The 14,290-nt window shown below is 47.2% G+C and overlaps 1 protein-coding gene across 1 annotated transcript in view; it reads left to right on the top strand.

Moving 5' to 3' along the window:
* Positions 1-14,290, top strand: part of LOC112267806 (ankyrin repeat and sterile alpha motif domain-containing protein 1B) — a 326,014-nt gene that overhangs the window by 109,703 nt on the left and 202,021 nt on the right. The window contains 2 exon segments of the mRNA XM_042297888.1: positions 2,493-2,594; positions 7,003-7,131. Of these exon segments, the coding sequence (XP_042153822.1) occupies positions 2,493-2,594; positions 7,003-7,131 (231 nt within the window).

The raw sequence follows: 14,290 nt of genomic DNA, 5'->3' as shown, positions 1-14,290 counted from the left end.
GAGAGAGAGGGGGACAGTAGATGATATGGGGGAGAGAGAGAGAGGGACATTAGATGATATGGGGAGAGAGAGAGAAGGGGACAGTAGATGATATGGGGAGAGAGAGAGGGGACAGTAGATGATATGGGGAGAGAGAGAGGGGGACAGTAGATGATATGGGAGAGAGAGGGGGACAGTAGATGATATGGGGAGAGAGAGAAGGGGACAGTAGATGATATGGGGAGAGAGGGGGACAGTAGATGATATGGGGAGAGAGAGAGGGACAGTAGATGATATGGGGAGAGAGGGGGACAGTAGATGATATAAGGAGAGAGAGGGGGACAGTAGATGATATGGGGAGAGAGAGAGGGACATTAGATGATATGGGGAGAGAGAGAGAAGGGACAGTAGATGATATGGGGAGAGAGAGAAGGGGACAGTAGATGATATGGGGAGAGAGAGGGGGACAGTAGATGATATGGAGAGAGAGAGAGGGACAGTAGATGATATGGGGAGAGAGATTGGGGGACAGTAGATGATATGGGGAGAGAGATTGGGGACAGTAGATGATATGGAGAGAGAGAAGGGGACAGTAGATGATATGGGGAGAGAGATTGGGGGACAGTAGATGATATGGAGAGAGAGAGAGGGACAGTAGATGATATGGGGGAGAGAGAAGGGGACAGTAGATGATATGGAGAGAGAGAGGGGGACAGTAGATGATATGGAGAGAGGGACAGTAGATGATATGGAGAGAGGGACAGTAGATGATATGGGGAGAGAGAGGGGACAGTAGATGATATGGAGAGAGTGGGACAGTAGATGATATGGGGAGAGAGAGAAGGGGACAGTAGATGATATGGGGGAGAGAGGGACAGTAGATGATATGGAGAGAGAGGGACAGTAGATGATATGGGGAGAGAGGGACAGTAGATGATATGGAGAGAGAGAGAAGGGGACAGTAGATGATATGGGGGAGAGAGAGAGAGGGACAGTAGATGATATGGAGTGAGAGAGAGGGACAGTAGATGATATGGGGAGAGAGAGAGGGACAGTAGATGATATGGAGTGAGAGAGAGGGACAGTAGATGATATGGGGAGAGAGAGAGGGACAGTAGATGATATGGAGAGAGAGAGAGGGACAGTAGATGATATGGGGAGAGAGAGAGGGACAGTAGATGATATGGGGAGAGAGAGAGGGACAGTAGATGATATGGAGAGAGAGAAGGGGACAGTAGATGATATGGGGAGAGAGAGAGGGGACAGTAGATGATATGGAGAGAGAGAGAGGGACAGTAGATGATATGGGGAGAGAGAGAGAGGGACAGTAGATGATATGGAGAGAGAGAGAGGGACAGTAGATGATATGGGGAGAGAGAGGGACAGTAGATGATATGGAGAGAGAGAGGGACAGTAGATGATATGGGGAGAGAGAGAGGGACAGTAGATGATATGGGGAGAGAGAGAGGGACAGTAGATGATATGGGACAGTAGATGATATGGGGAGAGAGAGAGGGACAGTAGATGATATGGGGAGAGAGAGAGGGACAGTAGATGATATGGGGAGAGAGAGAAGGGACAGTAGATGATATGGGGAGAGAGAAGGGGACAGTAGATGATATGGGGGAGAGAGAGGGGACAGTAGATGATATGGGGAGAGGGACAGTAGAGATATGGGGAGAGAGAGAAGGGGACAGTAGATGATATGGGGAGAGAGAGAGGGGGACAGTAGATGATATGGAGAGAGAGAGGGACATTAGATGATATGAGAGAGAGAGAGAGGGGGACAATAGATGATATGGAGAGAGTGGGACAGTAGATGATATGGAGTGAGAGAGAGGGACATTAGATGATATGGGGAGAGAGAAGGGGACAGTAGATGATATGTAGAGAGCGAGAGGGGGACAGTAGATATGTAGAGAGAAGATATGGAGAGATAGAGAAGGGGACATTAGATGGTATGTAGAGAGAGAGAGAGAATATATGGAGTGAGAGAAAGGACAGTAGAGGATATGGAGAGAGAGTGTGCTCTTTGTCCTACCTCCTACTCCTCTCCCCCCTTATTTTCCTCAATCGCTTCCTGTTTGCTCTGTTGTCTTTTTGCACTTCCTGTGAGGAACCCGGACGGCCATATTGTTTTTGTTCGGGGGGCTTATTTAGATGAGAGTGACAGGCCTGTACTGGTTTACTGTCTGACCCCTGTCATCCACCCAACCTTCTCTTTTATCTCTGTGTGTGTGTGTGTGTGTATGAGATACAGGATGGACGTGGCTAGCTTCCTCTGTCAGTAAATTGTCAGACAGAAATACATTATGGATGATTTCTCCAAGTTTCTCCTATTTAGGATCTTTGTCCTCCTACACGGAACACTTTACAGTGCTTCCCCTTTAAAATGTGTATATAGATTTACTTGTTAAGGGAGTGTGTGCAGGAGGCTAGATTTGTGTGTGTGCTTGCTCGTGTGTGAGTGTCTGTCTGACCCATGGTTTCGGTCTTCTGTCTGTCTGTTGCAGGTATTGATGCCAACATCACAGACTGCCAGGGAAGGACAGCTCTGGAGATCCTCAGAGAACACCCCGCACAGAAGTCCCAGCAAATCACTGCACTCATGCAAGGTAACACACATTAAGATACACACGCATTAAAACCACACACACGCATTAAAACCACACACACGCATTAAAACCACACACACGCATTAAAACCACACACACGCATTAAAACCACACACACGCATTAAAACCACACACACGCATTAAAACCACACACACGCATTAAAACCACACACACGCATTAAAACCACACACACACATTAAAACCACACACACGCATTAAAACCACACACACGCATTAAAACCACACACACGCATTAAAACCACACACACGCATTAACCACACACACGCATTAACACACACAGGCAAACCTCTTAAGGCTAGGGGGCACTATTTTCATTTTTGGAAAAATAACGTTCCCAAAGTAAACAGGCTATTTCTCAGGACCAGATGCTAGAATATGCATATAATTGACAGCTTAGGATAGAAAACACTCTAAAGTTTCCAAAACTGTAAAAATATTGTCTGTGAGTATAACAGAACTGATATTGCAGGCGAAAGCCTGAGAAAAATCCAATCAGGAAGTGAGTCTTATTTTGAAACCTCTGCGTTCCTATGCATCTCTATTGACCATTGAAAGGGATATCAACCAGACTCCTTTTTCTATGGCATCCCTAATGTGTCTACAGCCACTAGACATAGTTTCAGGCTTTTATTTTGAAAAATGAGCGTGAACGACAACATTGCGTCAGTGGTCAGCTGGTGGCTCTCAGTGATTTGTGCGTAATAGACAAAGGCGGCCATTGTTCCTCTCGCTTCTACTGAAAAGCCAATTGTCCCGGTTGATATATTATCGAATAGATATTTGAAAAACACCTTGGGGATTGATTATAAAAAACGTTTGCCATGTTTCTGTTGATATTATGGATCTAATTAGTAATTTTTTTCGGCGTTGTCGTGACGCAATTTCCGGTGGATTTCTCAACCAAACGTGTACAAGAAAAGGAGGTATTTCGGCTATAAAAATAATCTTTATGGAACAAAATGAACATTTGCTGTCTAACTGGGAGTCTCGTGAGTGAAAACATCCGAAGCTCATCAACGGTAAATTATTTAATTTGATTGCTTTTCTGATTTTCATGACCAAGCTTCCTGCTGCTAGCTGGACATAATGCTATGCTAGGCTATCGATAAACTTACACAAATGCTTGTCTTGCTTTGGCTGTAAAGCATAATTTCCAAATCTGAGATGACAGGGTGATTAACAAAAGGCTAAGCTGTGTTTCACTATATTTCACTTGTGATTTCATGAATATTAACATTTTCTAGTAAGATTTTTTGTCCGTTCCGTTATGCTAATTAGTGTAGTTGATGACAATTCTACCGGATCCGGGAGGGGTAGTTCCAAGTTAACACACACACGCATTAACATACACACACATGCATTAACATACACACGCATTAACATACACATGCATTAACATACACACACATTAACATACACACACATGCATTAACATACACACACATTAACACACACACGCATTAACATACACACACGTGAGCATGTGTTTACACACCGCTCTCTCTCTCCCTCGTCGTGACAGTGTACGTGGTTGTTTAGAGTACCGGGCAGTGTAGTGTCCGGATGTGTGCAGATTGATACAAGTCGTTCCAGGAAGTGTATCTGTCCAATAGGGAACGAGAACAATGTAAGCCCTCTGTGTTGCTCTTCCTATACACAGGGGGGGGGGGGATTCTCTTACGCAACCTAATGCTTCAGCCATTGTCTTCTGCTCTCAGAGAACGATGCACTGTTGTCACTAGTCCTGAGGTGTTAGTGTAGGATAATGAATTCACGGGTTAACTCATTGAGTTGAGTGGCCTGGTTATCTGCAGTTATGGCTAAGCCCCTTGAAAGACTCTGGGATGTTCTGTAGGAGTGAGTGGTTTTGGGTTTGTGGATGTGAATTTGGATGTCTTGGTTTTTTTTTAAGTCAAACTTTATTTGTCAAATGCTCCGAATACAACAAGTATAGACTTTATGCTTCCTTACAAGCCCTTAACCAACAGTGCAGTTCAAGAAGAGTTAAGAACATATTTGCCAAATAGACTCAAATAAAAAGTAACACAATAAGAATAACAATAACGAGGCTATATACAGGGGGCACCGGTACCGAGTCAGTGTGGTGGGGTACAGGCTAGTTGAGGTCATCTGTACATGTAGATGGGGGCGAAGTGACTATGCATAGATAATTAACAAAGAGTAGCAACAGTGTACAAAAGGAAGGGGTCAATGTAAATTGTCCGGTGGTGATTTTATTCATTGTTCAGCAGTCTTATGGTTTGGGGGGTAGAAGCTGTTGAGGAGCTTTTTGGTCCTAGACTTGGCACTCCGGTACCGCTTTCCGTGCGGTAGCAAAGACAACAGTCTATAACTTGGGTGACTGGAGTCTCTGACAATTTTATAGGCTTTCCTCTGACATCGCCTAGGTCCTTAATTGCAGGAAGCTTGGCCCCAGTGATGTACTGGGTTGTACGCACCACCCTCTGTAGCGCCTTACGGTCAGATGCCAAGCAGTTGCCATACCAGGCGGTGATGCAACCGGTCAGGATGCTCTCAATGGTGCAGCTGTAGAACCTTTTGAGGATCTGGGGACCCATGCCAAATCTTTTCAGTCTCATGAGGGGGAAAAGGTTTTGTCATGCCCTCTTTACGACTGTCTTGGTATGTTTGGACCACGATAGTTCGTTGGTGATGTGGACACCAAGGAACTTGAAACTCTTGACCCGCTCCACTACAGCCCCGTCAATGTTTTTCCTGTAGTCCACGATCCTCTCCTTTGTCTTGCTCACATTGAGGGAGAGGTTGTTGTCCTGGCACCACACTGCCAGTTCTCTGACCTCCTCCCTATAGGCCCCCTCATTGTTGTCGGTGATCAGGCCTACCACTGTTGTGTTGTCAGCAAACTTAATGATGGTGTTGGAGTCGTGTTTGGCCACGCATATGTGGGTGAACAGGGAATACAGGAGGGGACTAAATACACACCCCTGAGGGGCCCCAATGTTATGGATCAGCGTGGCAAACGTGTTGTTGCCTACTATTACCACCTGGGGGCGGCCCGTCCAGGATCCATTTGCAGTGGTAGGTGTTTAGCCCCAGAATCCTTAGCTTAGTGATGAGCTTTGTGAGAGCTATGGTGTTGAACGCTGAGCTGTAGTCAATGAACAGCATTCTCACGTAGATGTTCCTTTTGTCCAGGTGAGAAAGGGCAGTATGGAGTGCGATTGAGATTGTGTCATCTGTGGATCGGTTGGGGCGGTATGTGAATTTGAGTGGGTCTAGGGTGTCCGGGAGGATGCTGCTGTGAGCCATGACCAGTCTTTCAAAGCACTTCATGGCTACCGACGTGAGTGCCACGAGGCGGTAATCATTTAGGCAGGTTAACTTCGCTTCCTTGGGCACAGGGACTATGTTTGTCTGCTTGAAACATGTAGGTATTACAGACTCGGAGAGGGAGAGGGAGAGGTTAAAAATGTCAGTGAAGACACTTGCCAGTTGGTCCACGCATGCTTTGAGTACACGTTCTGGTAATCCGTGTGGCCCAGCATCTTTGTGAATGTTGACCTGTTTAAAGGTTTTGTTCACATCGGCTGCCGAGAGCGTTATCACACAGTCATCCATAACAGCTGGTGCTCTCGTGCATGCTTCAGTGTTGCTTGTATCGAAGCAAGCATAAAAGGCATTTAGCTCGTCTGGTAGGCTCGCGTCACACTCCCTGTGTGTTACAGTACCTCTGACCTTAGTTGGATCGTTCATACTAACACACACCCAGGCTCCTGCCTTGTGACTAAACTCAACAAGCCTGCTGTGTCTGTGTTAGCGACACAGAAGCTCATAGTTTCTTCCTGCTTCACACTCCCATTCCATACGCCTTGTATTGCTGTGTGTGTTTCTGTGTGTGGTTCATTATCATTGTGGTTCCTCATAGCCTGGTTCCTCTCTAGGTTTCTTCCTAGGTTTTGTTCTTTCTAGGCAGTTCCTAGCCAATGTGCTTCAACAACTGCAATGCACGCTGTTTGGGGTTTTAGTCTGGGTTCCTGTACAGCACTTTGAGATATCAGCTGATGCACAAAGGGCTATATAAATACATTTGATTTGATTTGATCAGTACAATAAAATGGTTCCCTGCTCTATCTATGTCTGCAACCCTTTGAACCCTGCAATCACATCACCACACTCTCTGTCTCTGTCTCTGTCTCTCTCTCTCTCTCTCTCTCTCTGTTTCTGTCTCTCCGTCTCTCTGTCTCTCTCTCTCTCGGTCTCTCTCTCCCTCCTCTCTCTCTCTCTCTCTCTCCCTCCTCTCTCTCTCTCTCCCTCCTCTCTCTCTCTATTCCTCCTCTCTCCCTCCTCTCTCTCTCTCCCTCCTCTCTCCTCTCTCCTCTCTCTCCTCTCTCCTCTCTCTCCAGAATATATGATGGAGGAGATGATGGACAATAAGAGTATGTTGATGGAGGAACCTATTCGCCAGTGTCCTGTCCCCACACCTCGCACCTCTATCCCCTCTCCCTCCGCCTCCCCCTCCCTCAGGCACAAAAGTAAGTATACACACACACACACACACAAACTTGCGCGCACACACACACACGCATACGTACACGCACAAACACACACACACTATACACATACAGTGCCCTCGGAAAGTATTCAGACCCCTTGGCTTTTCCCACATTTGTTTACGTTACGGCCTTGATCTCAAATGGATTAAACATATAAATCATCCTCACACAATACCTCATAATGACAAAGCTAAAACAGGTTTTTAGAAATTTTGGCAAATGTATTAAATATAAAAAACAGAAATACCTTATCCTCCATCATTCTTAAATGGATTAAGCTTGTAACCACCAAGATTCTTCCTGGAGCTGGCCGCCCAGCCAAACTGAGCAATCGGGGGAGAAGGACTTTGGTCAGGGAGGTGACCAAGAACCCGATGGTCACTCTGACAGAGCTCCAGAGTTCTTCTGTGGAGATGGGAGAACCTTCCAGAAGGACAACCATCTCTGCAGCACTCCACCAATCAGGCCTTTATGGTAGAGTGACTTGACGGAAGCCACTCCTTAGTAAAAGGTACATGACAGCCCTCTTGGAGGCACCTAAAGACTCTCAGACCATGAAACAAGATTCTCTGGTCTGATGAAACCTAGATTGAACTCTATGGCCTGAATGCCAAGCATCGCATCTGGAGGAAACCTGGCACCATCCCTACGGTGAAGCATGGTGATGGCAGCATCATACTGTGTGGATGTTTTTCAGCAGCAGGGACTGGGAGACTACTCAGGATGGAGGCAAAGATGAATGGAGTAAAGTACAGAGAATCCTTGATGAAAACCTCCCCCAGAGCGCTCAGGACCTCAGACTGGGGTGAAGGTTCACCTTCCAACAGGACAACGACCCTAAGCACACAGCCAAGACAACGCGGGAGTGGCTTTGGGACAAGTCTCTTAAATGTTCTTGAGTGGCCGGACTTGAACCCAATCGAACATCTCTGGAGAGACCTGAAAATAGCTGTGTGGCGTTGCTCCCCATCCAACCTGATAGAGCTTGAGAGGATCTGCAGAGAAGAATGGGAGAAACTCCCCAAATACAGGTGTGCCAAGCTTGTAGCGTCATATCCAAGAAGAGGCTGTAATCGATGCCAAAGGTGCTTCAACTAAGTACTGAGTAAAGGGCCTCCACACTACCTGACACCCTAGACCCACTCTAATTTGCTTACCGCCCCAATAGGTCCACAGACGACGCAATCGCAACCACACTGCACACTGCCCTAACAGTGTGCAGTTAACTTCCGGCGCCGACAGAGATGGCCGCCTCGCTTCGCGTTCCTAGGAAACTATGCAGTTTTTTGTTTTTTTACGTGTTATTTCTTACATTAGTACCCCAGGTCATCTTAGGTTTCATTACATACAGTCGAGAAGAACTACTGAATATAAGATCAGCGTCAACTCACCATCAGTACGGCCAAGAATATGTTTTTCGCGACGCGGATCCTGTGTTCTGCCTTACAAACAGGACAACGGAGTGGATTCCATGCAGCGACCCAAAAAAAACGACTCCGAAAAAGAGGGAAACGAGGCGGTCTTCTGGTCAGACTCCGGAGACGGGCACACCATGCACCACTCCCTAGCATTCTTCTTGCCAATGTCCAGTCTCTTGACAACAAGGTTGATGAAATCCGAGCAAGGGTAGCATTCCAGAGGGACATCAGAGACTGTAACGTTCTATGCTTCACGGAAACATGGCTCACTGGAGAGACGCTATCCGAGGCGGTGCAGCCAGCGGGTTTCTCCACGCATCGCGCCGACAGAAACAAACATCTTTCTGGTAAGAAGAGGGGCGGGGGCTTATGCCTTATGACTAACGTGACATGGTGTGATGAAAGAAACATACAGGAACTCAAATCCTTCTGTTCACCTGATTTAGAATTCCTCACAATCAAATGTAGACCGCATTATCTACCAAGAGAATTCTCTTCGATTATAATCTCAGCCGTATATATCCCCCCCAAGCAGACACATCGATGGTTCTGAACGAACTTTATTTAACTCTCTGCAAACTGGAAACGATTTATCCGGAGGCTGTATTCATTGTAGCTGGGGATTTTAACAAGGCTAATCTGAAAACAAGACTCCCTAAATTTTATCAGCATAGCGATTGCGCAACCAGGGGTGGAAAGACCTTGGATCATTGTTACTCTAACTTCCGCGACGCATATAAGGCCCTGCCCCGCCCCCCTTTCGGAAAAGCTGACCACGACTCCATTTTGTTGATCCCTGCCTACAGACAGAAACTAAAACACGAGGCTCCCACGCTGAGGTCTGTTCAACGCTGGTCCGACCAAGCTGACTCCACACTCCAAGACTGCTTCCATCACGTGGACTGGGAGATGTTTCGTATTGCGTCAGATAACAACACTGACGAATACGCTGATTCGGTGTGCGAGTTCATTAGAACGTGCGTTGAAGATGTCGTTCCCATAGCAACGATTAAAACATTCCCTAACCAGAAACCGTGGATTGATGGCAGCATTTGTGTGAAACTGAAAGCGCGAACCACTGCTTTTAATCAGGGCAAGGTGTCTGGTAACATGACTGAATACAAACAGTACAGCTATTCCCTCCGCAAGGCTATTAAACAAGCTAAGCGTCAGTACAGAGACAAAGTAGAATCTCATTTCAACGGCTCAGACACAAGAGGCATGTGGCAGGGTCTACAGTCAATCATGGACTACAGGAAGAAATCCAGCCCAGTCACGGACCAGGATGTCTTGCTCCCAGGCAGACTAAATAACTTTTTTGTCCGCTTTGAGGACAATACAGTGCCACTGATACGGCCTGCAACGAAAACATGCGGTCTCTCCTTCACTGCAGCCGAGGTGAGTAACACATTTAAACGTGTTAACCCTCGCAAGGCTGCAGGCCCAGACGGCATCTCCAGCCGCGCCCTCAGAGCATGCGCTGGCCGGTGTGTTTACGGACATATTCAATCAATCCCTATACCAGTCTGCTGTTCCCACATGCTTCAAGAGGGCCACCATTGTTCCTGTTCCCAAGAAAGCTAAGGTAACTGAGCTAAACGACTACCGCCCCGTAGCACTCACTTCCGTCATCATGAAGTGCTTTGAGAGACTAGTCAAGGACCATATCACCTCCACCCTACCTGACACCCTAGACCCACTCCAATTTGCTTACCGCCCAAATAGGTCCACAGACGATGCAATCTCAAACACACTGCACACTGCCCTAACCCATCTGGACAAGAGGAATACCTATGTGAGAATGCTGTTCATCGACTACAGCTCGGCATTCAACACCATAGTACCCTCCAAGCTCGTCATCAAGCTCGAGGCCCTGGGTCTCGACCCCGCCCTGTGCAACTGGGTACTGGACTTCCTGACGGGCCGCCCCCAGGTGGTGAGGGTAGGCAACAACATCTCCTCCCCGCTGATCCTCAACACTGGTGCCCCACAAGGGTGCGTTCTGAGCCCTCTCCTGTACTCCCTGTTCACCCACGACTGCGTGGCCACGCACGCCTCCAACTCAATCATCAAGTTTGCGGACGACACAACAGTGGTAGGCTTGATTACCAACAACGACGAGACGGCCTACAGGGAGGAGGTGAGGGCCCTCGGAGTGTGGTGTCAGGAAAATAACCTCACACTCAACGTCAACAAAACTAAGGAGATGATTGTGGACTTCAGGAAACAGCAGAGGGAACACCCCCTATCCACATCGATGGAACAGTAGTGGAGAGGGTAGCAAGTTTTAAGTTCCTTGGCATACACATCACAGACAAACTGAATTGGTCCACTCACACAGACAGCATCGTGAAGAAGGCGCAGCAGCGCCTCTTCAACCTCAGGAGGCTGAAGAAATTCGGCTTGTCACCAAAAGCACTCACAAACTTCTACCGATGCACAATCGAGAGCATCCTGGCGGGCTGTATCACCGCCTGGTACGGCAACTGCTCCGCCCTCAACCGTAAGGCTCTCCAGAGGGTAGTGAGGTCTGCACAACGCATCACCGGGGCAAACTACCTGCCCTCCAGGACACCTACACCACCCGATGTTACAGGAAGGCCATAAAGATCATCAAGGACATCAACCACCCGAGCCACTGCCTGTTCACCCCGCTATCATCCAGAAGGCGAGGTCAGTACAGGTGCATCAAAGCTGGGACCGAGAGACTGAAAAACAGCTTCTATCTCAAGGCCATCAGACTGTTAAACAGCCACCACTAACATTGAGTGGCTGCTGCCAACACACTGACACTGACTCAACTCCAGCCACTTTAATAATGGGAATTGATGGGAAATGATGTAAATATATCACTAGCAACTTTAAACAATGCTACCTTATATAATGTTTACATACCCTACATTATTCATCTCATATGCATACGTATATACTGTACTCTATATCATCGACTGCATCCTTATGTAATACATGTATCACTAGCCACTTTAACTATGCCACTTTAACTATGCCACTTTGTTTACATACTCATCTCATATGTATATACTGTACTCGATATCAGCTACTGTATCTTGCCTATGCTGCTCTGTACCATCACTCATTCATATATCCTTATGTACATATTCTTTATCCCCTTACACTGTGTATAAGACAGTAGTTTTGGAATTGTTAGTTAGATTACTTGTTGGTTATTACTGCATTGTCGGAACTAGAAGCACAAGCATTTCGCTACACTCGCATTAACATCTGCTAACCATGTGTATGTGACAAATAAAATTTGATTTGATTTGATCTGGACAAGAGGAATACCTATGTGAGAATGCTGTTCATCAACTACAGCTCAGCATTTAACACCATAGTACCCTCCAAACTCGTCATCAAGCTCGAAACCCTGGGTCTCGACCCCGCCCCGTGCAACTGGGTACTGGACTTCCTGACGGGCCGCCCCCAGGTGGTGAGGGTAGGTAACAACATCTCCATCCCGCTGATCCTCAACACTGGGGCCCCACAAGGGTGCGTTCTTGAGCCCTCTCCTGTACTCCCTGTTCACCCACGACTGCGTGGCCACGCACGCCTCCAACTCAATCATTAAGTTTTCGGACGACACTGCAGTGGTAGGCTTGATTACCAACAACGACGAGACGGCCTTCAGGGAGGAGGTGAGGGCCCTCGGAGTGTGGTGTCAGGAAAATAACCTCACACTCAACGTCAACAAAACAAAGGAGATGATTGTGGACTTCAGGAAACAGCAGAGGGAGCACCCCCCTATCCACATCGACGGGACAGTAGTGGAGAGGGTAGTACGTTTTAAGTTCCTCAGCGTACACATCACGGACAAACTGAATTGGTCCACCCACACAGACAGCGTGGTGAAGAAGGCGCAGCAGCGCCTCTTCAACCTCAGGAGGCTGAAGAAATTCAGCTTGTCACCAAAAGCACTCACAATCGAGAGCATCCTGTCGGGCTGTATCACCGCCTGGTACGGCAACTGCTCCTCCCACAACCGTAAGGCTCTCCAGAGGGTAGTGAGGTCTGCACAACGCATCACCGGGGTCAAACTACCTGCCCTCCAGGACACCTACACCACCCGATGTTACAGGAAGGCCATAAAGATCATCAAGGACAACAACCACCCGAGCCACTGCCTGTTCACCCCGCTGTCATCCAGAAGGCGAGGTCAGTACAGGTGCATCAAAGCAGGGACCGAGAGACTGAAAAACAGCTTCTATCTCAAGGCCATCAGACTGTTAAACAGCCACCACTAACATTGAGCGGCTGCTGCCAACATACTGACTCAACTCCAGCCACTTTAATAATGGGAATTTATGGAAATTGATGTAAAAAATATATCACTAGCCACTTTAAACAATGCTACTTAATATAATGTTTATATACCCTACATTACTCATCTCATATGTATATACTGTACTCTATATCATCTACTGCATCTTGCCAGCTTAATGTAACACATGTATCACTAGCCACTTTAAACTATGCCACTTTATGTTTATATACCCTACATTACTCATCTCATATGTATATACTGTACTCGATACCATCTACTGCATCTTGCCTATGCCGTTCTGTACCATCACTCATTCATATATCTTCATGTACATATTCTTTATCCCTTTACACTTGTGTGTATAAGGTAGTAGTTGTGGAATTGTTAGGTTAGATTACTCGTTGGTTATTACTGCATTGTTGGAACTAGAGGCACAAGCATTTCGCTACACTCGCATTAACATCTGCTAACCATGTGTATGTGACAAATACATTTGATTTTGATCTGATTTTGAGTACTTATTTAAATGTGCAATTTCAGTTTTTTATTCTTAATAAATTAGCAAAACATTTCTGGGGTATTGTGTGTAGATTGATGAGGGGAAAAAGTGTACGGCTGTAACTTAACACAACGTGTGGATGAAGTCCCGGGGTCTGAATACATTCCCGAAGGCACTGTATCTACTACACACATGGTGAGCACTGCCTATTGGTATGAACCTGTACTACCTCAGTCAACTTCCATAGTGTTTTCCCCTTATCCAACACTGCCCCTAGTGGCTGAGTTGGAGCGGTGCACTGGTATCTCTCATACAATTCCCGCTGCTCTCTCTCTCTCTCTCTTCTCAATCACCACCAGTCAGCACTCCCCTTTAATTATCTTTATTGAGGGAGGGAGAGAGAGAGAGAGGGAGGGAGCAGAAAATACACATTCAGCACAGCTCGTGCACGCCTGAACACGTTTTATTGTAGGGTGAGAGGGAATGGTGGAGAGAGGGAGGGAGACAGGGAGGGTGTTGTGGAGAAAGGAGGGAGGGTGTTGTGGAGAAAGGAGAGAGGGAGGGTGTTGTGGAGAAAGGAGAGAGGGAGGGTGTTGTGGAGAGAGGGAGGGTGTTGTGGAGAAAGGAGGAGAGAGGGTGTTGTGGAGAAAGGAGAGAGGGAGGGTGTGGTGGAGAAAGGAGAGAGGGAGGGTGTGGTGGAGAAAGGAGAGAGGGAGGGTGTGGTGGAGAAAGGAGAGAGGGAGGGTGTGGTGGAGAAAGGAGAGAGGGAGGGTGTGGTGGAGAAAGGAGAGGAGGGGGTGTGTTGGAGGAGTGAGGGTGTGGTGGAGAAAGGAGGAGAGAGGGTGTGGTGGAGAAAGGAGGAGAGAGAGGTGTGGTGGAGAAAGGAGGAGAGAGGGTGTGGTGGAGAAAGGAGGAGAGAGGGTGTGGTGGAGAAAGGAG

This window comes from Oncorhynchus tshawytscha, linkage group LG15, assembly GCF_018296145.1.
Source record: "Oncorhynchus tshawytscha isolate Ot180627B linkage group LG15, Otsh_v2.0, whole genome shotgun sequence".
In the NCBI taxonomy this organism is placed as follows: domain Eukaryota; kingdom Metazoa; phylum Chordata; class Actinopteri; order Salmoniformes; family Salmonidae; genus Oncorhynchus; species Oncorhynchus tshawytscha.
The sequence above is the reverse complement of the archived record's forward strand: the minus strand, read 5'-3'. Positions and strand labels throughout refer to the sequence as shown.